Consider the following 27,090-nt stretch of genomic DNA (forward strand, 5'->3'; position numbering starts at 1 on the left):
TATGAAAGCATGATTAGGAATTCAAGCAGAAGCAGTGTTTTGCATATTTCATATATTCATCACTTTATCGCTAAGCCCGCAATTATTTTAACTTTACACATGGCAGGTCAGTTCCATCCTTACAGCGGGTCCTGCTCAAAATCCTCCACACTGCTTCTTTAATGCGAAAGTAATAATACATTATGAGGTTAATATTACTCACCAAACTCACTGTCACGTCCATCCTGGATTCTCTCCTACGCTGAGTAGACAGTATACAAGTTTACCCTTCAAAATGGTATTTATTTTGTTAACATTTACAGGAACATCACTGACATTAATTTCCACCCATTACATATGTCTACTCTGTACAGATGCAACAGATAAATCAGAATCCTGCCTGGTTGTGAGACATCTCTCACAGAGAATGTGCTCCAGTCAGTGGCAAGATTCAGCAGTGCAGTGAAGGTCAACACGGAACAGTCCCCCGTCAGAATCCCTGGGACAGTGAAAACGACCACAGAGCAATACGGAACACGTCGACTGGAACCTAATTTATAAAACGCCCTTACACACAACTCACAATTAAGTCCACGATTAAGTTGTGGTTTAGGGAAAGTTACAAATGATGCTGACGTCAACATCTGCCGTTCATCTTTATCCAGTTTTGTTTGATATATAAAATCTAACATATACTTAACATCATTATCCAAGGTATGATTGATATACTTCAAGTATTCTTTAAAACTGGAATACAAGGGAATCAAGGATCACATTTTCCATTTTTGATGTCATTTTTTTTTCCTTAAATACATGTTCATGGCGCTTCAAGGTTACCAGCCTTGTGACTCTTCATTACCCACTCTTAGAAAACGCTGCACTGTCCAACGTGTCACTATTAACATTCAGTAGTTGCTAGGAGACAGCGTAAACTACAATAACTCACTTCAAAATAGACTACGTAGAACTTACAGTATCAACCCTGTTTCATTTTCTTTAAAAAGGGAGAAATATAAGGTTCTAATATGATTAGATTACAATAAATAATAATATTTAATCACAATTGTTTTGTTATCTGGCTTATGGCTGGAAACAATGCATGTCACATCTTCATGCAAGGCAGCGAGAGTCAATACTTGCTCCTCTTCACCCACTGGAAATCTGCCATTGCTGGCAGAGAGAAGGCTTTGTAAACATAAAATATAATTTAGATTTAGTCAACAACACACTGAGTCAGAGACTAGCAAACACGGTATGTGAAAGTCTTCACCAAAAACTTGAAAAAACAAACAAAAAAAAAAACAAGAACCAGACTTTTTCTAGTATTTCACCTCATTGACCCTATGAATGCATGGAGTGCTCCACCGACCCGCTTTACAACAGGAGCCATTGTACAAATCTCCCTTCATGCATTTATCTGGCATCTACTCTGCATTAGCAATGCAGACCATTCTTTACAGCTACAGAGGAGAAGCAAATTTGTATTCAGTAACACAAAACGATGTCTCCCAACCAACAAATTAGCACTCACTGTGACTTCCAATGGGGGGGAGCAAAAAAAAAAAACCCAAAAAAAACCAGAAGAGCAAAAACCTAAATGTTTCCTGATAGGTCCACTTGGGGATGGAGCAAAAGTGCAGCACTTTCGGAGCAAATAAGAAGAAGTAAAACGTGAGACTTCTACAATGGCTACATTTGTTTCTGCAAAACATATACTGTAAAGACATTTACACAGTGTGATGGAGAAATATCTAAACCGGTTCACAGAGAGCAGAACACTCTGGTCTTAATGCAACTGCACAGTAGGTTGACATCTATACTGCTGATGTTACTACCTGGAAAACTCTATGCTACTAAGAGATTTACACAAGTTTTTTGTTGTTTTTTTTTAGAACAGTACACACATGTTGGATGATTTTTGCGCACTGCATTACTTCCCTAATGAGGCGTTATGAAAAGCTCCCATCTTTTACAGTGATTAAGAAAAGCAGGACTCCTCTTTTCTTAAGGTAAATGAGGTGGCTGAGGTCCTCCCAGCAGCTCATCTTGTTTTTGTTGTACATGTTTTGCCAGTTGCAGCGACACATGAAATGACGCCCCCACCCGTCGTCTCCTCCTTACTCCCTGAATAAGGAGTGAATCTTCGTAAGGCCTAGCTTTGCTTCATCGTCCACCACAAATGCTCAGCTGTGAGACACAGAGAAGCTACATAGGACTACATGAAGAACACAAACACTTCAACTAATGCAGTGCAAATAGGCTCCTCCCCCTCTCTTCCATCTCTCCAACCTTCAGAAATGAACAGGCGTCGAGGAGAGGTGGGGCGAAGAGGGTTAACTCTGGACAGGACCCCTGCTGACAGGCAGCCTTTCTTCTTTCAGTTTATTTTTCATTTTTGGTCTTTCTGGGAATCATCTGTCCTGATGGAGGGGTAGGTGGAGTAGCCAAGGGGCTGGAGGAGAGGGCTTGGGGTTGGGAAGAGGATTCTACTTGTACAGGCTCATGGTAGGGCTCTGGTACATGCACATGTAGGCGTCACAAAGTAGGCGTCGGGCCTGGCCTTGGATGCTCTTGGGATCCAGGGTGTGCAGCTCCTCTGGGGTCATTTTCAGGTAGGCCTCCACCTCCGGACAGGGAGACACCTGAGGGATGTTGAATCCATTCTGTCCTCCTACAGAGCCACAAGCACAGCTGCCAATCACAAACAACAGCCAAGCAAAAGGCATCTGACTCCCACATGAGTGTTAGGCTATGAAATGCAAGATGATTAATGCAGCATCCCATGGGCTGTAAAGAGTAGTTTTGTACTTCAAATACTACTACGACAACAATAGCAATAATAACTATCATTATTATTATTTTATTAGATGAATATACTCTGTTCTGTGTTAACAATTCATGAGCACAGTTCTTTCTTAACTGGAGTTTGAAGACTTGCTTACACCACATGTGCCATCAAGTGCAGTGAAATTCTTACCCAAGTGTTCAGAACTATTTACTCTTCATATCATGGGGATCATTTCAAGGTTGGATTTTGATGTCATAACGAACCAAACATCCTAAAATCGCGGCGCTCACCGTCTCGGTCGGCCATGCTGTCAAAGAAAAGCCAGGCAGAATCTGCGCTGCCGTACTTGACAAAGGCCACGTAGTGACTGGTTTCGATGCACAGCACAGCGAACAGCTCCATCCTCTGGCGGGGAAAAATACCCTGTCTCCCCGTACCGTCTTGCAGCTCCTTTGGGACTGACAGTTTACCGTGCCGATGTGTTTTTCTTCTTGGGTGGAGGTGAACCTAAATCAAGTATAAGGACATGCAAATCATAGACTATACACACACTCAGTAAAAACACTAAACACATGGATAGAAATGAGTGGGCTGTGTTTAAATCTTCAGTGCAAGTCACTCCTCTGCAATGTAATTCTGCATTATGACAGTATTATTTCTTTGGATTTGGCGCCACCAAGTGGATCACCCAGAGCAGCACTTCAAGACTTGGATTTGTGGAACAAGCGTTGCAATATTGCTCTCTGTTGTTTACCTGCGTGTTGCACTTTTCACAGAACTGTTTAATCTTGCCAGCGGTGATATCCCCGTCCTCGTAACAGTCTCGGCACTCATAGAGAGCCAGTCCTCCACAGATACGACATTCCCTCGGAGCTGCGTTATTACAAAAATACCGTTATCATTGTTGACATACGGCGCCGAGGAGCAGTTCTTTAGCAAGCTTGGGAAAAAAAGGGTTCTCTTATCTTACGTGATTAGTAAAGACAACATTGCAGATTATCCTTACAAAATCCAACAATGTGCCACCACTGATTGACAAGAACATGAAAAGAATATATATTAGATACAACTCACTGTCTTCAAGAAGGTCTGTGATGTCTAATTCTAGCGAGGGGAAAATCTTGTTGAACATTTTGAAGTCCTTGCCAAAGCGGGGCATCTGGATGATAAGGCAGGAGGGAGCCTGGGTGTCAGGAAAGACAGAGGGAGACAAATTCCATGTAGTCATCAATAAAGCAGTACGGACACACCGGCAAAGCCTGGTGCTCACGAGACCTGACACCTGAAGCCGAGGGGCTGCCACATCAGGCCTTCTAGAGTCAAGTACAGGCAAGAGCCATCAGATTTCAGGCCTGAACAATTAAGATTAAGATATAAATGATAGTTTGAAAATGTTGTTAGATGTATTCAACCATTTCAAGTCGGAGCAATTACGTCAAACTTCCGGCTCGCCTGTTCCCCTGTAGGTTTGTGATCAGCGGTGGAAGCTGTTCTGAATCTGCGAAGTGTTGGGGACTTTAGTGAGTTTAGACCTCAGAGTCGTGTGATTTCAGCGGGACAGGATACGGACACAGACACGCTTATCTGAGTGAAACCATTTCCACTCTCCAGCGCCCTCACTATTCAACCCCTTTGAATCTCAGCAGCTCAGCTCTGGGATCACTACATGCGCTGACACCACGTGTGACCTCTTTCTTTCTTACCAGATATCTTGATTTCCTCATCAACAGCCGGAGACTCAAACAGCCAAAAGCTATGTTCCTTAGTCAAAACTACAGATGCCGATGCAAACATAGGCTTGGACAATCCAGCTAGTTTTCTTTGAAACCCGAAAACTCAGAGCCGTCCATGACTGAGCCCTACATACCACCGAGCTTGAGTAGTCTAAATCTGAACCCCCACTCCTTTCACGCTCTCATGTGGTATGTTGTCTGCTTTTGTTGGCTAAAAAGGCTTCATTCTGAATCAGAATGTTATTAATATCAAAAGTACTCAGAAATTATTTTTGCCGGGGTTCTGTAACACACCAGCATGGCATGTTCCCTTCCAACTCAAGATATGATTGGAGGCTCAGGCATGTCTGTAGCACAAAACCTCATTCATGATACTTCACTTTTCCACTTTTTGATTTTGAAAATTTGACTAATAGTTCCTGTCGGTGTAATACTGTTTTTTTATTCACATGATAAAAGCCGTATTACATCCTATTGCATATTCTATTTTCAATGTTTCAAGCTTATTGAAATCAACACAATATTTGTATTAAATTGCTGTCACGCTGGATGTCACTTTACGAGCAACATATAACCCAAATACCATTGGAGGCTTTTGAACTCGGGGGCAGCACCGGCTCAAAGATGTCGGCGTCAGGTTAGCATCGATCCACCGAGGCTAAAGAATCAAACCATTTTTAATTTGTACCTAAATCAACACTACGAAACATTTGCTGACAAATCCAGCCACCGCTGCCCCAAGTAGGAATTACTGCCCTGCTGTGTGTCAAAGTTTACTCAACACTGGTGGAGCAACTCAGCACCCCAAAGTGTTACAAACCTCTCACGTAATCACACCTGAGGCAGAATTCTTTCTGGTACAAGTCAGAGGACCGTCAACAGGATTTTACAGCTGTTATTTTGAGGTAAAACAGACACATAACATTGATTTAACTGAGACTAAACTGTTTAACAACAACAACAACAAAAATTCACCTCTGCAAACTTCAGGTCACTGTTGATGAAGGACCACTCCAGGAGCTGTTGGATGGTGGGAACTCCCACCTTGTCTTTCTTGTCCATGAAGATCTGATAAAAGTAACAGTCCTGAACCTTCTGACCTGCCGACCTGGAAAACAACAGCCAAACATTTATCTATCGTCTTCATATGTTTGCCTCACATTTTCCTTTTTTTTGTTGGGGGGGGGGGGGGGGGGCACTTTATGTTATGTAGAATAAGTGAACCAGGTGTTTCAAAGACTTGTACATTGATGTTTTTTAGGCCAACATGAATCGCTATGGAGTTCTACTGCACTACGGTGCAACAATGGGAACGATGAGCTCCAGCTCTCCGAACCAGCGCATCGGCTCATTTTAATTTTTGGTAACTGAACATGTCAACAGGGGAATTTACCCTACTGTGACCAAAATAACGAACAAAATGGAAAACACCATGGCCAAACTTTCCAGTACCTCTACAGTAAACAGGGCAGCAGAAGTGAAACTTTCCTTCCGACTCCGATATACATTTTGACTTTAAGTTACTTTTATTCAACCAGCAAGTTTGATCTTGATTGGAAATGACACGAGCATTTTCCACAAGATCATAAGACGACGTACAAGAGGCATCATTGTGGAAAGCTTTTATTTACATTTAAACAAAAAGGGGCATGTCCAAAGTCATTCATACCCTTCTCAATAATCAATAGAATCAATTGGCTATTCCAGCAATCAAATGCTTCCCATACTTGCTGGCTGAACAGCTTTTTGCACGTCTCCACTGCTATTTCTGCCCATTCATGTTTAGCGATGAGCTCCAACTCTAAGGTTGGAGGGTCTCCTTGGCATCACTCTGATCTTTAGCTTCCTCCACAGATTCTCATTTGGATTCAAGTCAGGACTCTGATTGGGCCGCTGCAAAACGTTCATGTTTTTGTCCGCTAACCATCTCTTCACCACTTTAGCTGTGTGTTTTGGGTCGTTGCTGTGCTGAAATGTCCACTGGTGCCCAAGGCCAAGTTTCTCTGCAGACTGCTTGATGTTGTTGATGTACTGCTCTTTTTTTCATGGTGCTGTTCACTGTGATTAGGTTCCCTGCTCCATTGGCTGAAAAACACCCCCAAAGTATTCTGCTCCCACCACCATGTTTGACAGTGGAATGATGTTCTAAGGGTTGAAGTCTTCTCCTTTCTCACGCCAAATGAATGATACATCATTGTGGCTAAACAATTCCATTTTTTTTCCATCTGACCGTAAAACAGAAGACCTGAAGTCTACTTTGTCCAGAAGAGCATTTGCAAAGGCCAAGCAGACTTGTGTGTGCCTGTTCTGGAGAAGTGGCGTCCTCCTTGGTCTGCGTCTGTGGAGCCCAGCAGTGTGCAGTGTCCGTCGGACTGTCTGTCTTGAGACATTGCCACCAGCAGAGCCCATATTCACCAGGACGGTCTTGGTGGTGATCCTTGGATTCTTTTTCACCTCTCTCACTATCCTCCTGACTGGCACAGGTGTCACTTTTGGCTTCCGACCACGTCCTCTGAGATGTTCTAAAGTGCAGAACGTCTTGTATCTTTTAATAATACTTTGCACTGTAGACACTGGAACTTGAAAACATTTAGATATGGCGTTAAAGCCCTTTCCTGACTTGTGAACAGTCACAATGCGCAGCTGCAGGTCCTCAGTGAGCTCCTTGGGCTTAGCCATGAGCCATCGAGCAAACCGCAGAGAGCTGCTGTTTTTTACCTGTTGAGTTGACTAAAACAGCCGTTCCCGAGGAATCAGGGCAATTAGGATGCTATAGAACAGCTTGGACTACTTGGAATGGTATAGGGTTGAGAAATAATTCTTTCCACAATGATGCCTCTTCTACATCATCTTATGATGTTCTGGGAAACGCTTGTTGTCATTTCCAATCAAGAAAAAAACTTGCTGGTTGAATAAAAATAACTCAGTCAAAATTTGCCAGGAGTATGAATAATTTTGGGCGAGACTGTACAAATCACATATTTAGAATAGTTCTGGTAGAGTACAGTGGTCTAACAGTGACATGGATGAAAAAATATGACGGAAAACATTAAACTACTACCAGTTTTTCTTCAGTTTGGAGAAAGATGGGAGTAAAACATCGCTCGAAAACAACACCACTAGCTGTCTTAATTATACAAAAACCTGATGGTGTGAAATTTCAACACTGTACTCGTAGCAATTTTGTTCCTTTGTCCACTAGATGTCACCAAAAAGTTTCTGTTTTTCTGTCCTTATAAAAGTGGTCCTTACCTTAGTTTGAGCAACGGATCCACCCTCAGTATATGATGGAAAAGGATATTAAGGAACTCCTCAGGATCTGCAGTACAAAGTGGGACTTGAGGATATTTTTGTAACACTCCTTTTGTTTTTCGTGACTTACCGCAGTACACGGATTATAATTCAGCGTCTAGGCAGTTACTTTAATTTTTGAGAAAAGATTTTGTGTGATGATCAATAATAATACCTCAACAGTACAAAAATCATATCGCCATCCATCTGATGATTATGACAAACTATCAACAGACGACTGAGACTGAAAGTTTAAATATCTATTACTACATACAGTATATGAGTATGATACCTTTTTCCTCAGAAGTAAAGCCAGAGGCAGCTTCTACTTTCTCCAGGATCCTCCTCAGTTTCATCACTTTAGTAGCACACACATACCCATGTCTGCAGGGAAAGATGCAGGAGTTAGACGGATAAATAACCATAGTGGGTGAAATGTCATTGGCTGTGCGACTGCAATTTGCTTCGGATGTTACGTTCAATTTTTGATGAAGAAAACAATGATAGGAATTACACTATAGATCCAAAAACACTTTTCTACTTGTTAAGTGAACACTTATCAGAAATTCCAAACGAAACATTAACATTACTGCGCATATTAACGAAGGACATGCGTCAAGGTAAAAACCTGCAGCGGACAAGGTTACAGGCCTGTGGCTGCCGACTCACATGCGCAGGGGGTTGACTATCTCCGTACGCAAGAGCTCCTGAGTCTCTCTGTAATACTCCACGTCAGTCTTTGAACGTGGTCTCAGCAGAACTGTGTCCAGTACAGAGCTGAAGGAGAAAAGACTGCGGAGAAAAACAGATGAAAGGGGGATGGCAGTTTAATTTACGCAGGCTAAATGATCATTAGCGATATCCTTGGCTGATGTCCACCTCACACTAAATCAGACACAATTTTAACATTGTCGATCTTCATGAACGCTTTCAATTAAGATCATATTTGTAGTGCAGTTAGAATGACTTTTGTTCTGGATGTTGTTTGTATTATTTCAGGAATGTAAACTGAAAAGTCCAAACTGGTGGCGGTGTATTTAAAGTAAGTGATATTCAGTGGTTTGGGTCAGCTGCTCTGTTCATTTGGCAGCATTGGCAGACACAGCAGATGAACCACTATCCACCAGCCAGTTGACAGCTGGGATACATCCTTCTGTCCAAGCCAGCAGTCAAAGTCAAAACAGTTTACTAATAAGCCTCTGCCTCCAGGCAAACAAGCACTGTTGGCTGGAACACAATACAGAGTCCATCAGAGTGACTGGAGTCCTAAGAATGATGTTGACAGTTCCTATAGATATGGAGTTCATTCATTTCATAAACTGGATCAGACAAAGTTTATCGGCCAGGCTAAAGGGGTACAGACCAGAAGAGGGTTGAATCCAGGTAGCAGGAGTTGTAATGGCCCTGAATGCCTTTCTTTTTCCCCACCATGACGTCCAGACCGTCGCTCTCTGTGCGGGGTGGGGTGTTCTCATGTACTATCTCGCTCAAATATCCCCCGAATGCTGCACAAACACACAGAGCAAAATTGTAAACACAAACCGTTTTGGGAACAATTGTTAATTTGAAAACCGTTATGAATCTTTTACTGTCATAACCCCCTCCGTTCCTCCTGCTGACTCACCAATGGAGTTACAACGTTCTATAGGGTTAGAGGAGTGGTGCAGGGATGGGAAGCGAGAGTCGGGCCGGCAGCACTTGAGCTTCACAAACAGGGCTTTTTTGGGTGGGCAGGTGAAGTACCGCGTACCTTTGAAGGTGCCATCAGTGCAACCTGGGCACTCTTCTTCCTGGAAGAGAACGTCAGGCGTTGGTTTTCATTTCCTCGTCTGCTCCCTATTGAATAACTTCATGTTTGTACCTGAACCAACCATAAAAGCTCCAGTTATGTGTATTAACAGCTGAAAAGAGGAATAAGATTCATAAACTGTGCAGTCTAGTAAAGGTCTGAAGTATTACAAAAATAATAATAATGATATTTCGAACATGTGGTCCTCTGGTGTATGACTTTATCATTTGTCCCACTAGTATTTCACAGTTATATTGAAATCTAAATCCAAGTGAGTGTTGCCTCACCAACTCCAGCCCTGCCAAAGGCTCCAGCAGGCCAGGAGGCAGACCCACCCAACGGATGACACCACATAGTGGGGGGTTCTCTTTCACCTCCACCAGGGAGCCCACCTCTAGACCGGGCTGTCCTCTGGGAGGTGTCGAAGGCCGCAAAGAGGGAGGGGCAGTAGGTGACGGGGACTCGGGCTGCTCTCCCATCACTGACTGGACAGAGAGGGAGAGAGGCCCATGACTCATGCTGTCAATGGGCCCACTCTTCCGGTTCAAGCTGAAGGGCAGAGAGTGGAACTTGTTGTCACTGGACAGCGAGGCAGAGGCCGGCGCTCTGGTGGGCGGGGAGGACTGGTTGAAGTCAGGTGGTGTGTCAGTAAGTGACTTGGCAGGGTCCTCCCCAACTGCAGGAGAAAAACCAGACACAAAAACATAATTCACAGGAAAAACAATACACAAACTGCAATTAACTGGACGAGGAGACGTCTGATTAACTTAACACCCAGCTGAACATCCTTGTTTGACTCACCTCAGCTGGTTGAAATGTAGCAGTAATGGTGTAAGATGCAACCTTACAGGAGATCAGCCAAAACATGACATCCAGCTGGTGTTTCACTTCAGTAACACCAAGAGAGGGAAGAGGGAACCTGCACACTGGTGGTGTAAGAAGTAGAAAATCCAAAATAGCAATTTCAAAATTTCAAGAGTGAAGAAAATTTGGTTGAGATTCTTGGCTTTTTGTCACTTGGATCAACTAAATAGGGCATTTTCTTCTGGCCAGTGTTTAAGTCACAAATGTTTATTCTTCACTTTTATCTGTATCTAGGCCAGTCAACAGACAAAGACTTTTTTTTTTCCCAGATAGGAACACGTCTCCACTGGCAAGTTCCAGCTAGGATTTTGTAATAAGATGGAGCTGAGGTATAAAAATATCTGTTGTAAGACTACAAGCAAAAGTTTGAAGGCATCTAAAAATATATGCATGAGTCACCTTGGAGAGACAGAAAGAAGGAAGACTACTTCTGAATATAGTTGACATATAAAGATATGTCAACATTATTTTTAAAGATATTCATATTAGGTCGTAGTTTTGTTATCATATTGCTGAAAAAAAAGATGTACGCATGCTGTTAGTTGAGGTAAAATATCAGGTGTGCAGATTTCCTCTCCACTTGATGGTGTAAAATATTCTTTACTGTGCTTCTGAGCTGATACACATTTTACATTCAACATCAAATTCCAATTTTCAAAGATGTCAAACTTTGCATCAGCTTTTTTTTTTTTTTTTAAGAATTTAGTGAAGTAAGCTGTGCACAGTTATTAGTAGGACACCTCGCACCTTTCACAACACACGCTTATTCAATTAAAAACCACCTGATGTCCAAGGGGAGCGCCGCCCAGCTCAAGAATACACAAAATGAGGGCTTGAGTCACTACATAGAAGCGCGTGGTCATTCTAGGAGGCCACTGATGCAGACGCCTTCATCGTATCCACTTCTCCGCTATAAAAACAGAATGACCTTAAGATTCACATTCATAATTCAACTCAGGACTTTTCCACCTTTAAAAAAACAAAAAACAACAACCTCTGCTCCAATATCATTGTTTGCTTCCTGCATTACTGCAAGAACAAAAAAAGTACATACAAAGCGACGAAACTGCCATGACGTGACGCTTCACCGTGAACCCTTGAGCTGGGTAGCGTTCACCTGTAGGTGCGTACTGTAGATACAAATAGACAGTTACTATTCCCACATTGAGAGAACCACAAGAGTTTGGAGAACAGATTCCATGAAGAAACAAAAGCATCGTAAATAAAAAGAACCATGACTGAAAATGTGACGTGTGCCTGAGGACGATGAACGTGATCACACGGACGGGTAATGAGATGTGAAAGCGCCACTTCAGCCATTTATGACTGACCTGTCCTACTTTCTGCAATGCAAACAGTAAGTTAGATAACATGCATTTGTAAAAAAATATATATATATAGAGATACTTTTGCAGAAATTTTAGGATGGAAGTTTTTGGCAAATAGTTGTAGCAGAATTTTACACAAATATACGGCGATACTTACCACATTTACCGTTGCAGCTTTTCTATTTTTTTTCCCTTCGTTCTCGCTGTTATTTTCTTAAGTGCTAAAATGTTGTCAGAGAATTGTTTCATTCTCAAATTCTTCACAAGTGACGTGTCGATGAGCACATGAGCAATGGAACAAAAAAATGATTTGGGTCCTGACGCCAATGAAAATACAAAAAAACAATGACACAATGTGCTGACTGAACCAGTCAGTCCCAACACCAGATTTGTCCTAATGCTTTTACGAATGCTCCGGCTTGCAAATTGTTTCAGGCAGAAATTTGAGTCTTTCAACTTGTCCAGCAGCCAGTTAGGGGTCATTCGCAGTGCTGAGCATTATTAAAAGCTTTAGTCGACACCAATTATTCCATGCAGGTGAATTTTCACAGAAAAATGGTGATGAAGGACAAAACTGCTGGAAAGGCCTTTATGGCAAGTTACTGCAACAAACTACTGAGTGTTTGTTTGGCAAACCATGTTAGCGGGTTTACTATTACTTCAAGCCTGTAGATACTGATTGTAGCTACCAGAATGTTTTAAGAAATGATGGGACAATCCTCTTTTTTACTCAGAGCAGCTTTTCATCACACCATAACAGCGGTCATTATCAAATATTATGTTTGCACACGAACATATGTAGCGTGGATCTCCCTTTCCCACACTACTTTAAAAAGGCAAAATGAAAAAAGCTCTAGAGGACACTTGATTTTTCCCCTCCAGATTAGTACAACTTCCGCTTCCTGTTAGGTATCCTATTACGAGGCTGAACTATTAAGAGTTCTGGGATGAGTCACACATATCTTTACTCAGGTCTTTTCAATATTGGTCCCAGAACTCAAACAGGACCATTTCTACAAGTGAGCAGAATTACACAAAACCACCAGGTCAGATTTCATGATGCTTAGTAGAGGAGTGGAGCAAGTGCCAAAACTCAACCCCCGAAGTTTTGAGGCAGACCCAGGATTACTAATATCAATTATTTAGTTGCTTTTAGCGATACGTTTGTTTTGTTCTCATTAATTTATTCTAAAAAAAGATTACATAGTCTTACGTATATCCAAAAAATATATTTCAACAGACAATATCTATAAATGTGTGAGGGGTGGTGCAGACCCTGAATTAAGCTAGGATACAAGGTGGACACCATCTTTTCTTTGAACAATGTTGATCTAAATTAAATAACTATCGGCCTTCTCTGGGCTCTGATCCTTCTAATTATTCTTGTGTTTCACGGTCATAATTGATTCTAATAAGTCACTGAATCATAACTGAGAAAAAAAATGACAACTGGAGGAAAATGAGGAAATGGGTTCCCAAAAATCACGAAACCATTTACCACATCTTTATTAAAAGCCTTCATATTCCGGTGTCAGAAAATACTTTAATATTAAGCAACTCGCAATACAGGAGTGCATAGCAAATGAGACACTGCTAATCCTGGCAGTGTTAGTGTATTAAACTGAAGCCTTTGAAACAGTGAGTAGCTTGTTGTAAACAGGAACTTGCCAGTAGAATGGTTGACATCCCATGAGTACCCGTATTTTACCTTCATCAATGTACCATGTGCTTTTGGATTTGGACTGGACTGGGGGATCAACACAGCTGCCATTTAAAGTATAGTAAAATTCAGACTTGCTCCTACTGCCACACTGATGACCTAATCCTGTAAATAACACAAGTACATGAAAAAAAAGATATAGAGATAATAAAAATGCGTCTATGTATAAGCGCACATCATGTGAGCGTATGCAAATGTGATTTGGCTGCATGTTTTCTCACCGTGTTCCAACAGCAGACCAAGAAGGAAATGCAATTGCTGCACATTTCATCGACTGTTTAGAGTTTTCTCCAAAAAAAGAAAAGGTATTTCCCACATTTTGTGTAAGCAGTTAAGTATGCCATGTTATTATTCATCTCCTTCCAAAACATATTTTGCTTTTAAAAGGACTTTCCACCAAAACTATGTTACAGGTTGCTCTTATTCTCTTTGCTTCCCAGAAATAAAGGAATTCGCATATTGTTCTCTGGGTCATGGAAGCAAATTGCTGAAGAGGAATCACTGAAAATGCCAGATTAAAAACCTGGGAAATATCAAGGAAGGGAAACAAACAGCTTAACGCTACTGTTTATATTTGCAATGTCACAACCAGAAAAGCTGATGGAATGCCCCTTTAAGGATTATCATCAGACCAGGTTGGCGGTTTGTCTGTTAGGTTTGTATTTGTAACAGCCATGCAGTACCTTTGCTCTTTGGTTTACTTTGGCCAGAGGACGACTTGTCACTGTTGGTGCCTCTGGGAGCAAAACTGTGCTTCTGCAGCCTTTGGTCCTGCATGGAATATTCTGTACAGGCCAGATGTACATCCACATTAGAGGAACATCACCTCTGTCAGCAAATGTTACTTCTAGACACAATTATCTGTGACTCATGCTGATCCTGTATCATTTTGGGAGTTGGTTCTCTTAGGTTCCTTGTGTGCAAATGGGGAACTATTTCAGTGTGACAGCCCATAAGCATGAGCTCACACTACTTTGCCAGTAACCACAACTGGTGCGCCACCTCGAGAAGGTTCTCGGTCAAAGATATTGTATTTACCTGCAAGTGAGTAACAATGTACAAGAGACATGTTTTCCTCTGCCTCTCTCTTTGCTAACAACTTTCCTGTATCACAAGCATGATTTACTGGGAGGCAACAAATAAGGTATTTATGAATAAATGTTAAAATAGATCAAACAGTGGACAAAGTTTGTAAAATTACCAATTCTGATTCTCCACATTTCCTTGATGCCAGTCTGAACAGTCAGAGAGGCGTCAGTGGAACACATAAACAAATCAATATGCCAATGTGGCGAACAAAAGCCTGAGTATCTCACTTGATTTTCAAAACAAGTGAGCCTTCAACACAAAAGGCACCCTGTTCCCACTGCAAGCAAAATACAAACTCAGAAGGCTCAGAGGGAGCTCAGAGCTGCTCCGGGCGATGGAGGAAGGCTGAATGCTTTTGAATGGCACAAGATTTGATGACATACACAAGGAGCAAAAACAAGGGACTAACGGTACTGTAGGTGGCTCACCTGGCATTACGTCACAGATGGGGACAAGTCGAGTGTGCTCCAAACTGGCAAAATTACACAGCAGCTTCCCATCAAACACGCCGTCCCACTCTCCGATAGGATTGTCCTGAAAGAGTTGAAGGCATGAGAACTATATAACCCTCTCACATGTTCATCACTCGCGTTACAACTGGAGTGCCTAGATACCACAGCAACTCCCTCTCCAAGTATCCTCTTGCTGAATTAAGAAAGTAAGAAAAAAATTACACTTGAACTTGATTCTCTGTACAGTGATAATCCAACTGCTCATCAACAAAAACAGACCCTCAAACTGAAAATGTTCTCCCCCAGAAGCTCAAATTTCTCTGCAAACAAAACCACACTCTTCTTCCTCCTCTTCTTCTCTAGTTTGTAATCCAGGATACAGCTCCTATAGGATAATGGTGAGGCCACTAGCGATACAAGGCAGGGCGAGGCTGGACGCAGAGTGAAGCAGAGCAGTGGGCTCTCCTCAGCTGCCTGCTGGCCCCTTGCCATGCTGTTGGGTCATACAGCACTAAGTCTTTACCTCACTCCCCGCGTGACTGCCTTGCCTTTGTGTGGGTGGTTCAGATGCACTGAGTGGGCTGCTGCTGCTGCTGCTGCTACTGCTGCTGCTGCTGCTGCTGCTGCTGGTGGTGGTGCTGCTGCTGCTAACGATCAGCAGTCAAATGCCTCAGTTATGTGTTTCAATCTCCCTATGACTACAATACCCCTCCCGCCTGACAACAGTAGTCATAGATACCAGCTACTGTAATACCAAGCAACAAGACATGTTCCTTCAACTTAGAAATGAATGGTAACAAAAAGAAAACAAAAGACAGGCATATTACAAAAAAAATAAATAAAAATTGTGATGAAAATTTGAAACCTTCGAAAATCTCCAACACATTGCAGGGGAGGACGACTGGAACAACAATCAAAAACCAAACAAAAATGGCAGGACATCATCTTAAATCTTTTAAATTCTGAACTCAGGCGTACCAATTTGCAAATTGCTATCAGAAGCATCAACATAGCTTAGCTGAGCACTGACAGCAGGTTCAACCAGCATAATTTCTTATCTTTAAATTCAAATAACCAAACTGTGATTTTTATCTAAAACAGAAAAAAGGTCACTCCTCGGGGTGCTCAATTAGAAGCAGTAAATCCAGACGTTTGAGCAGCAAATGTTTGCCATGTTTACTTGATAAAAGGTAAATATTTTCCTTCTCTATCCATTTGGAGTGAGACGCACTCACCATGTCAACTCCCACATAGTAGCCCAGACTCTCATTGCCTGGGAGCAAGTCACAGAAAATGATGGTGCCTCTCTCCGGTCCCTCCCTGGTCTGCACTAGGACCCTGGAGTTGATCTCTAGTGGAGGGAAGTCCTGGTCCTCTTCTACCAAATTAACATGATCCACCTCCAGCTCGCCCAAGTCATCATCATCATCATCCTCCCAGAGTTCAAGCTTGTCCAGGGCCACAAACACACCGCACTCTTCCTCACAACGGAAAAGCTGGCGTCCCTGGTAGGAGCCCTCCGTGAAGCCCTGGCCCCGGCCCTCCTCCTGGTAACAAGATGAGCAGAAAAAGGAAAGAAAAAGCACAGAGAAAGACAGCAAAGGAGAGCCGGAGAGATGAGCGATTTGCTATCATAACAAGGGCAGGTAGGTTGCTCAGCATTCCTCAGGGAAGAATTGTCAACATCATAGATCCGTGGGACCATATTTTCGACTGCTGCAGCACAAATACAGCAGAACTCACTCTAAAAATGAATGCAAATACTAACTTGTACTGACCCCACAAAACATAGAATGACCAACTGTGCTTCTTTGCTATCACGCTGGCTCTTTAGCCAGGCAACAATGTCAAATCATGATCATTGCTGGGATACACAAAGAGAAAGGATACACTGATCCGTCTGTATTTGGTAAGAGAACGCTTGAGCTCCATCAGCCCACTCACAGACAACAGCTGAACACAGTCCAACAGAAACTAGCAATTAGAAAAACCTATGTATTTTGCTGCTTACATTACAGAGCACTACAAACATGATGCATGGCAATCAAATACAATAAAAATATTAATAGCAGTATCAAAAAAATAAACTCTATCTCTCTCATATATATATATATATATTTATATATATATATATATATTTATATATATATATATATATATTTATATATATATATTTATATATATATATATATATATTTATATATATATATATATATATATATATATATATATATATATACACACACACATACATATACATATACGTACACACACACACACACACACACACACACACACACATATATGTATTTCTGTTAGGCAGAAATCCACTGAGCTAAAAATAGACCTACACTCAGCAAATTGATGTTCCACACTAAACCACATTCCTCTCTCTGTCTTATTTACAGGAGCACAAAGAGTTTGTTGATTTGAATCAGCCAGAACATTCAGGTGCGTCAGCTCCCTAAACCTATAGCATTTGCAATGACACAGTTAAACACTGTGTTGAATACATAATGCTTAACACAATGTTTTCATTATACTCTCAAGGTAAAAGCTATATTCTCCCTGATTGGTTCTTATAGATTGGATAAGACTGAACAGAAAGCTATAAGCCTTACAGTCACAGAGGCAATGTTGCTAAAAAAAAAAAAAAAAAAAAGTTGGAATATGTAACATTTTTGAAAGCTAGACTAGACTAAGCCTGATGCAAAAAAAGTAACAATTGAAAAAAATGCATTTCAATTCTTACCAGCAGCTCCACTCCAAACCAGATACCAGAAAGGGCTCTGTCAGGGAGCAACGAGCCCTTGAAACGGACCACGCCAGGCAGAGGTTCATCCCCAGAGCGCAGCTGGACCCGTACCTTCGAACCACAGTCAATATCCCGGATTCTCTCCAGCCGAGACTTGTTGCAGAGCAGGGCATAGCGCTCCTCACAGTTGGTAATGGGGAACAACAGCTCAGCCAGCTTCTCATCCATCTCTACAACATCCCGCTCATCCAGACTCAGCACCACATTGGTCTGGTCCAGTATACGGAGACTTTTCTTGCCCTTGCATGGTGGTAGCGTGCGCCCCAAGCTGTTCCTTTCCTGACAGGCCTGGCCGAGACTACCGCGGGGGATCCTCAGGGTCTTCTGGGGAGGCTTCTCCACCGTACACTCCTTCACCACCATATAGAAGCGCCAGTCCTCCCTGAAGCCCCCACTGGGCTTCTCCTGGCTCCACAGGGCAGAGCTCATGGCTGCATGCTAGGCAGGAGGGGCAACATCAAGGCAAGCTTGACCTGTGGTCTGTAGTAAAATGTAACATAAGGTAAGCTTAACACCTGTGAGAATGGTTTATGTAACAGATTCAAAATATTCCTGAAAAATGTCTTCAACCAACACAATACAGCCACTGATGCATGTACTATAACGCTGCATACACACATCTATCAAGTTAAGTTTTTGATGAAATACAAGCGCATTTTGTAGTTGTGAGAATACCACATGCTAGGGATGCAATCTTATTATCACGATTACTTCATATAAAACTTTGACATGCAGATATTATTGTGCATCTCTACAACAACCCATAAAGCAAAGCGTCACACAAGGTTCAATCATAAGAGCTTTGCTATATCGCTGACCACATCCTGATCATGACACAGATTTCCAGTTGGTAACATGAAAAGTTACATTCCAGAGTACAAACTTAAATGAAGTATTTAGCCAATAATATGTGTAAAAGCAGGTACTGCAGAACATTAATCATGTTGCTCTAGTTTTCTTGTATGTAATAAATGATGATATGCTTTTAGGCCCCGTCATTCCTTTAGACCTGTGTTAAATTAGTCATCTACTTATTTACATAGTCCAAAAATAGACTGTGAGCAGGCAGTTGACTTTTTTTTTCTGACATCAGGGTTAGACTCATACCAGCTAAATGGATTTCCCCTGGTGTTACTTCAGATATTATCTACATCCACCAGACACAGTCAGCTAACACACACATCCGTCCCGGCGCTATGTCTGCTTGACTGAGGCTACTATTTTAAAATTAAAAAAACTACGCATATTACATTGCAATAATCAGCTAATGCAGCTTCGGTATAGTGACATATACAAATTCGAACAGCTGTAATTTGGGAAGCGCCGTAGAACTAACACAGGGAACTTAATAGAGCATTAGATGAATTAGAATTACATGTACATTTCCACCTGACGTGGATTAGCTTTCTCTGGATTTAATTAATTCATTTTACCGTGTCACACATGATGTCAACAAAAACTTAAACAGCCTCGTTTAATCCCGTGCCACCGGCATCAATACTATGACCGGCGTCCGTGAATATGCAGCGTGTCATCATGAAGTCAAAGCTGTCAGTCAGGCCCGTTGACAGAAGGAAGTAACGTTAGCCAAGGTGTCGCTTGCTAAAAATGCATCACACAGTCATTTACGTGTAACGTTGACGACATAAATACCTTACCTTTGGCACTGGCTAGCTCAGGAGGAGGTTACGGATGACTGTCATTTCGAATATCCATCTCAATTAGATAAAGGCCTCTGAAAACAAGCTCGATTCCCCCCCGTGGTAACCTCTGATTAGCTAAATGGCTAGCTAATGCTAGCGTCCTAGCCAGCTAAGTATCGCACTAAAGTTACCCTAACGGGCTGCTCAACAGCAAGTAGGCTGGCAGAGGACTGCCACCCTCCACAGTATGCTAAGACCATTTATTTAAAATCTGTTCTCAATTGACAATGCATGAGATCACACTGTGTAACGTTACAGCTATAGGATATATTATTTACAGCAGACGACCTCACAAAACTTAATGCAAAACGTCATCACAGTCCTGGCAACTCATTGGCTAAGCGCTTTATTCTCAAGCGCTGATTGGCTGTCAGGCGCTGCAATTGCCAAGTCCCACTCTGTGGGGTTTTCCCATGGAAGGCAGGACATGAAGTTCGGTTGAATTGTAGCTTCCATGGCAAATGGTAGGAGAGGAATCAATTCTAGAAGGCAGAATAGTATATAGATGATACTTTTTAAAAAATGATAACAAATAATTTGTATCATAATGATACAAAAATTAAAAAAAACTTGTTAATGTAATTTAGAAATGTAATTAGATATTACATGATTAAAACTTGAGAAATGTGCTCCAGCTTCCTCTCATAAGCAAAAAAAAAAAAAGTGAGTTTAGTTAATTGGAGTCTTTGAAATTGTAATTAAATCATTCATAACTAAAACGTACGGAAATATGCTTTGGCTTCCTCCCACAGACCAAAAATATGTAAGCTGAATTAATGAGAAAGTTTAAATTGTCTGTTGGAGTGAATGTAAATGGTTGGTTGTACCTTCATGTCAGCCCTACAGAGAGGTAGCGTAGCCTCTCACCTAGTATCAATAACAGGAGTTTTTGAGTTAAGATATGGCATTTATGATGTGCAGTACCTGATCCCATCACCGCCAATATTTTCCAAAGAAGACCAAGATATGCACAAGTGTAAACAGATGGTTTATTTGGACAGAACTTGAGCAAAACTAAATGGCGATGTTCTGGTTGGGAAGCAGAAAACAACACACACATGTTTCATGCAATAAATGAAACATCAGCCTGTCATAGATCAGAAGATCAGTCTTGATTCACGTTGTGTCATCTCCTCTACCTCCTCCAAACTGAGACAATTCTTTTTCAACCTGCAGTGTAACAGCAAAACAAAAATCAATGACCACACACATCCAGTTTAGAAAGTTTGTGAACTAAACTATCTCGAGACAGAAACTAGCAGTCGGGCCATGCATTGAACAAGACCGCCTTGGTGTGAAGCCAAGAAACAAATGGTAACTTCTGTGGTTTTTTTTCTTTTAAAAATATTTTCAGTGTATATTACATACCATACTGACTTGACATGAGTGTTCTGTTCCAGGGCTTCAATCAGAAATTCTACCCCTTGTCTGGTTATGCAGTTTTCTGTTAACCTTTTACAGGAAATGAGAAGGAGGAGAGAGGGTGGAGCAACATAAGAACTTCTTTAACAGCTCAAACATCTCTTTTGACATTCCTGTTGTGGATGTGTAACACTCACCATAGTTCTTCCAGTGATGAACATTTCTTTATCATTTTGGAGAGGGCACAAGCTCCTGCACTCCCCACACCGTTGCCTACCAAGCTGCCATTACATAACATTGCATTGAGCTTCACATACTTTGTCAAGCACATATGCAAGAAGACGTATCACTGGTGGGAACGACGACAAATAACTGTTCATAATAACTGTCTCTTTATTTTTGCAATATTGTTGTATTTTAATGTTGTTGTTTTTTCCTCAACATAGGAAATGTGTCCTGAGGTGCCAATATTTAAAAGAAAAAATGTTACCTTAGCCACACCAGAGTTTTGCTACTCTCTAGGGCACTGGCAAGGGCTTTGGCTCCCACATCTCCTATCCTATTGCCCCAAAGCCTGAAAAAAAGACAAGAAAATACCTGAGTGAAAAAGATGAAACGTATCAAGTCAAGTCAAGTCAAGTCAGTTTTATTTGTATAGCGCCAAATCACAACAAAAGTTATCTCATGACACTTTACAAGTTGAGAGGGTGTAGTACCACACTCCTTCTATGAATTTACACCCAACAATTCTCCATCAGCAAGCACATCCTGCAACAGCAGCGACAAAAACCTTCCTTTTTAGGCAGGAACATCGAGCAGATCCAGGATCAGTGGGGACGGCCTTCTGCTTTGACCGGTTGGAGGGAAAGAGAGCAGGAGAGCGGGGCAGAGACAAAGACAGATAATGGAGGAAGACAGATATGCAGAAGGAAAGAGAGGGACAGAGATAAAATGGGAGAGAAAGGGAAGAGACTGATGGACAGACGGGGACGTGAGCAGGAGATGTATCACATGGCATGATGTAGAAATACTTTGAGATTACCCCAAAAACTGCAGTGAATGGTTGCCTTCTAGACCCTCTGCTAGCTGCTTCGCTCCCTCTGCTGTAATATTATTGTTGCCCAGCCTAAAACAAAATAGAGAAGTTAATTTACTGTTCTTTTAGATTATACACCAATGCACTTCCATTTTAGAAGCACATGTGATGTGATGAAAATACATGCTGACCTCAGAGAAAGGAAATTCTGCTTGGTCTTCAGAAGATGAGAAAAGTGCTGTGCACAAGCATCAGTTAGCTTGTTGTTGAAGAGCCTAAAGAGAAAAACGATTAAGCATGGCTATTAATTAAATATACTTTGGCACTTCACAATAGTGTTATTAATCATCTTGACAAAGCTTACGCAATTTTCTGGAAGTTGTCGCACTGGATAACCTTAGCTATCAGTTTACGAATACCCTCATCCGTGATGTTGTTATTCCTGAGGCTGATGAAGGTTGTAGAAAAAAAAAGAAAAGAAAAGAAAAGAAAATGTAAGCACAACACACATTCTTTTCATGACTATGGATGCTATTGGAGGAAGTTTGTTCAGTCAGTCTTTTCAAACTCACTACAGGGAATGGCAGATATGCATGCAGGGAAGGAGCTGCTCCACACCCACATCCCCTACAGAGTTGTTGTCCAGCTGGAGGCCCACAGGATTCCTTAAATGTTGGAGCACATAGGTGAGTGCAGTGCACTCCACGGGGCCAATGTTACAGTAGGTCAGTTTCAGGTGGTCCACCTCCAGCTTATTCATGACATCTTTAGCAAGCTTGTGCTCCTGCAGCTCATAGATGCATTTGATAAGCCAGACAAAGCCTGGCATTGCGTGCATGCTCTTCTTCTCCCCCTCTACAGGCTGAGGGATGGATTTGAAATGTTTCTGCATACCTTTGTAGAGGCATTTAACTACCTGTCTGACTTTTTTTTCCATGACAGGACTCAGGCAGCAGTGATGCCACAGTTCTTGATGTCGCTGAGACAGAAGTCCTGACACAAAGGTGGCTGTGATTTGCAGATTTATTTTTTCTGCTGCTATGACTTCCCCTTCTAAAACTCTCTCATGCTGGTCAGCACTGGCCAAGCAGGCCCTGAAGCACGTGTTATTCTGGCCAGTCCCCCTCCTGTCCTGTTCCTCAAAAATCTTATGGGTAATTAAAAGGTCAGTTTTGTTAGATAAAACAATGTACAGTGCAGCAAAAAAACATTGCATCGTCATATGAAGGAATTCATAGCATTTACTCTGGGTGGAGGACATATTACTTTGAATGAGAAAGCCCCTGCTGATATCGTTTTCAGTCAAATGGGAAGTCTCCAGCTCAGTGTCGGTGAAGACGTAACAGGATTTTTCTATCCCGTTGAATGCAAGCTGGCCCAGACGCGAGACTGTTTCTAGGTTCTCCTGTAACCAACATGACCCCCCAGTTGTCTTTAGGGGGCTTCTGTGTTGTAGAAAATGCTGTAAGATCATTACATAAACATCCGTTAAGGTTTTTGGACGACCCTCTCCACAGCCTAGCAGCTCCTTGTGGCACTGTGAGACAATCCAGCAAAGGACTGGACTGTGACAAAGTCCAAGCAAAGCTGTGTTTGTTTGTAAGGACTCCAAAACCTTGACAGCCACTGTGGGATCTCTGTGCTGTTTCTTTACAAAACGGTCAATGCCAATGGGGGAAAAGCCTTTCAACAGGACCTCTTTGCGTAGGTGCTTCTTCAACATAGGACCTATAGCCTCTGGTCGACTAGTTAGCACTTTCCGCACCCCCTTCATTAGGTAACCCTGAAGTAGGTTGAACAACAGTATGGGAACTGGAGCACCCTGAGTTGGGCAGCAGACCCTGTGCTCATCTGAAAAACTCTGCTTCAGTTCATCAAATCCATCAAAAGTGAAGATGATAAGATGTGGGTGATCGAGGATGAACTGAAAAATCTCCTCCTGCTCCCTGTCTGGCCAGCAGCAGTGCTGAAACAGCAGTTCTTGGACAGACAGTTTCTTGTGCTCTGAATTAAGTCTACGACAGCTGAATGGAAACAGGAGGAGGAATTCTTTTAGGGCTACGCCTCGAGCCCAAAGCAAGTGCAGCCTCTGCAGCAGGGTGCTCTTGCCACTGCCTGCATCCCCTGATACCAGAACTGTGTCTGCTTCCTCATTCACAGTTCCCACTACACCAACTATGTCCTCCAATTCCAAAGCTCCATGTGCGCCAGCACAGTTGTGCGGTAGCTCTAGCTGGCCATCAGTGTAGATGTCATCCAGTGACATGTGACTGGTCCCTCCATAGGTGCTGAGAAACCTGGACTGGGCAGACAAAGAACTTCGGAGCTTCTTCTGATATTTTAAGAATTCTGTGGCAAAAAGTAAACATATAAGATTTTTACAATAAATGCAGATGGTGTACTGTTTTAGTTTTCAACATGATTATGCCACTCAAATACCTTTCGTAGGGGTGGAGCTCTCTAGGTTCAGGGAGGACTCGGATTCCTGCTTTTCCTGAATGTACTGCAGTAAAGCATTTGCTGCTGGCTCACCTTTTGATCTGACATGGTCAAGCAAACGTCGAGCCTGATTGAGATGGAACAGCAACAGTCTGTTATTAAAGGACTAACTCAACATTTTGGGAGATGTGTGTGTGTGTGTGTGTGTGTGTGTGTGTGTGTGTGTGTGTGTGTGTGTGTGTGTGTGTGTGTGTGTGTGTGTGTGTGTCCATTTGAGTCAGGACAGCGGTTGTAGTATTTCACTAAACTAGACTAAGTGTCTGATTGTGCATGGTTCATATTTACAATGTAAATAAAACATCAAACGTGCATTAATGAAATAAATAAGTTGATCTATTACTTGACAAATGGTGTATTTTTTGTATGAAGATCACAGGAAGACAATGATAAGTAATATAAAGTTCATAGCATCTGTTTCAGTGCAAAATTGCGACTAGTTGAAGAAAGATAACAAGAACGTACAGTATATGGTTATAGTACCTGCTGAGAGGGCGTATGTATTGGTAACTGCACTTCATTGCAGTCCTCAGCGGTGAAGTTTCCACATTCAAGCAGGACCTCCAAAGCACCATCAACGTTTTCTTTTAACTTGCTGACCAGGCTTGGTCTTTGAGTCAGAAGTGTCTGAAGAGATGTGCTTTCTTCTGCTTTTCCCAGATTTGACCAGCACCTTGAAAAATTTAGTCCAGCTCCCAGTGCTTCAGGCAGCACCTGCATGAGAGCAGTGAGGAAGCTCTCACAGGTATCAGCACCCTTTGTGTACACCAGGTCAAGCAGCTGTCTGACCCTGGCATGTAGTGTGCTGCCCGGTACCTGTAAACACTGGTAATCCTCCCATATGAGGGCCCCGCGAGCCAGAAGAATATCCAGAACCCTCTCCAGCTGCTCAGCTGATCCGCTGCTGCACAGTACATGAAGTATCCGTGTCCGTTGTTTCAGCACAAGTTCCTGGGCAAACATGCTTTCTGACTGACAAGTTCCATAATTGGGTGCAAGCAGTGTGTACTTAGGGTTTCCAGAACACAACCTGTCACAGCAAAGACACAGCCGTCATTCTGCTTTGAGCAACCAGAACGTACTCATTTTTGGCTCTCGACTTCTCATTATTCCAAACATGACATTGGTATGGACAGAAAAGTTGTGTAGTGTTACTCTCAATTAATCAAGGGACACTAAATTCCAGAAGCATATAATACACAGCAAAGCCATGCTAAAGTTATCACTCACATAACCGCGGTCACATTGGAGCTTCCTTTCTTGTGTCTGTCATTTGGGCTCAGCCGTTGCTTGTTCCTCATTCCACTGCCAACATGAAACTTGTTCTGCCACCAGGTCTTAAACAAAAGCTAAAGCTCTGCCAGAAGAGTTGATGAAACTTCAACAGCTCAAATACCAGCTGGACTGACCAGCAAACCTCTGGAGTTCATGCATGAGCTGCACACATGTCACAATCCCTCCTAATCCACTTCCTACATTTGTTGTTTAGAGACTGTTTGATGTTGCACGTCTGCCAGTTACTGCAGTGTGATCTCTTTACCACATCCTCTCTTCAGAGTTTTTTGAGGCAGTGGTGTAGGTAGAAAATGAAATTTAGATGAACAATAGCTTTTAAAAATGCAGAAGCTCTTATGATGCTCCATGGAAATTAATGGTTTTCAGTAACTGCCGTCAAAAATGCAAATGAGGGAAAGTCAGAGTTCATGACTGGGTGCACTGTTGTCCCTCAACCACTTGATGGAACTATTGCACAATTGACTCAACACTCATTTTCTCATTTGTTTTTTTTTTTCCCTTCCCCTTAGTCATTTTGTAATCCTTCTCTCCTCTTTTAAGACTGCCCCATCACTCCTTACACATGGTGATAAGTTAGCAATATTTCATTTCTATCACCTGATTGTCAGACGCTTTATTGAGAATCCTGGATTCTTACAAGCTGTTTTAAGCCTGTTTTAAAAGGTTTGTTGGAAATACATTGTTTCCATTGCATCTGTGGTATGGCAGTAATTCCTCAGTGTCACTAAAGTAATATTGCAGCAACTAGAAACATGTGGCCTGTTGTGTGTTTGATGTAAACTCAATAAAACACAACCCAGGAAATGGCTCGCATTATATTCCTCTCCTAATTTTCTTTGATGTCAAGATCAACAGTGAAAAAATAATTTTTTGGACAGTCATATGATTGCTGTATTGTATAATCATTTTTATTATTACTCCCACATGAAAGGCCTTATTAGCTCACTGTGTTCCTAGTTTCCCTGAAGTACTAGTTACTTCTTTTAATCTCTAGTGGACGAGGCATGGAGCGTTCAGCCGTCAGTTTAAAATAATTACCAATATTTTCATTTACTAGATGAAGTAAATATATGTATAGAGCTAACATATGCTGTAGTTCTGTCACTCAAATCTCAGAAGATGGTCAGGGACGTTGAGAAAGATTTTTTTTTTTTAAAAAGATAGGAGTGATGTGTCAGTTAAAAAGAAAAAAAAAGTACCTTAATCCCAAAAGTCACCTTTGATTGTTTCTGTCCTCCCTTTCACTTGGACAATGCAAGGCTTGAAACATTCGTTCGACTGTATAACCACATTCCTAACAGTCATGACATTTTTCAGCCTACAAATGACTCACAAAACAAAAAGCTTAT

The 27,090-nt window shown here is 41.9% G+C and overlaps 2 protein-coding genes across 5 annotated transcripts; both read right to left on the reverse strand.

Annotated features, from left to right (window-relative positions):
• Positions 1–267: 267 nt before the first annotated feature.
• cyld (cylindromatosis (turban tumor syndrome)) lies at positions 268–19,843 on the reverse strand. 3 transcript variants are annotated; one of them, XM_086189190.1, is made up of 17 exons: positions 19,507–19,843; positions 17,786–18,328; positions 16,269–16,580; positions 15,010–15,115; positions 14,176–14,277; positions 13,481–13,597; positions 9,868–10,256; positions 9,416–9,581; positions 9,155–9,296; positions 8,461–8,583; positions 8,084–8,175; positions 7,753–7,819; positions 5,476–5,608; positions 3,842–3,950; positions 3,522–3,640; positions 3,058–3,274; positions 268–2,650 (listed from the first exon to the last, which is right to left on the reverse strand). In XM_086189190.1, exons 2-17 carry the CDS (start codon positions 18,275–18,277, stop codon positions 2,466–2,468), a joined length of 2,871 nt encoding a protein of 956 aa, XP_086045316.1. In that variant the 5' UTR covers positions 18,278–18,328; positions 19,507–19,843; the 3' UTR covers positions 268–2,465. The 3 variants fall into 3 exon arrangements, with proteins under 3 accessions (XP_086045316.1, XP_086045323.1, XP_086045331.1); XM_086189197.1 differs by lacking the exon at positions 13,481–13,597; XM_086189205.1 differs by lacking the exons at positions 13,481–13,597; positions 14,176–14,277.
• Positions 19,844–20,544: 701 nt separating this feature from the next.
• Positions 20,545–25,911, reverse strand: nod2 (nucleotide-binding oligomerization domain containing 2). 2 transcript variants are annotated; one of them, XM_086195584.1, is made up of 12 exons: positions 25,676–25,911; positions 25,262–25,475; positions 24,929–25,159; positions 24,389–24,515; positions 22,522–24,298; positions 22,314–22,397; positions 22,141–22,224; positions 21,956–22,039; positions 21,404–21,487; positions 21,111–21,194; positions 20,920–21,003; positions 20,545–20,721 (listed from the first exon to the last, which is right to left on the reverse strand). In XM_086195584.1, exons 1-12 carry the CDS (start codon positions 25,744–25,746, stop codon positions 20,649–20,651), a joined length of 2,997 nt encoding a protein of 998 aa, XP_086051710.1. In that variant the 5' UTR covers positions 25,747–25,911; the 3' UTR covers positions 20,545–20,648. The 2 variants fall into 2 exon arrangements, with proteins under 2 accessions (XP_086051710.1, XP_086051701.1); XM_086195575.1 differs by having other exon boundaries at positions 24,929–25,475.
• Positions 25,912–27,090: the final 1,179 nt, after the last annotated feature.

The sequence above is a fragment of the Aulostomus chinensis genome, chromosome 2, assembly GCF_037954235.1.
Source record: "Aulostomus chinensis isolate RoL2024-O1b breed Wild chromosome 2, RoL_Achi_v1.0, whole genome shotgun sequence".
In the NCBI taxonomy this organism is placed as follows: Eukaryota; Metazoa; Chordata; class Actinopteri; order Syngnathiformes; family Aulostomidae; genus Aulostomus; species Aulostomus chinensis.

Coding starts and splice junctions, on each gene's coding strand:
- cyld (XM_086189190.1), bottom strand. CDS start 18,277: ATGAGCTCTGCCCTGTGGAGCCAGGAGAAGCCCAGTGGGGGCTTCAGG. Junction 16,581..17,785: donor GGTTTGGAGTGGAGCTGCTG/GTAAGAATTGAA, acceptor TCTTGTTACCAG/GAGGAGGGCCGGGGCCAGGG. Junction 3,951..5,475: donor GTGACCTGAAGTTTGCAGAG/GTGAATTTTTGT, acceptor CCTGACACCCAG/GCTCCCTCCTGCCTTATCAT.
- nod2 (XM_086195575.1), bottom strand. CDS start 25,746: ATGAGGAACAAGCAACGGCTGAGCCCAAATGACAGACACAAGAAAGGA. Junction 22,040..22,140: donor CAGAATTTCCTTTCTCTGAG/GTCAGCATGTAT, acceptor ATTTTGTTTTAG/GCTGGGCAACAATAATATTA. Junction 21,004..21,110: donor TCATCACTGGAAGAACTATG/GTGAGTGTTACA, acceptor TTCCTGTAAAAG/GTTAACAGAAAACTGCATAA.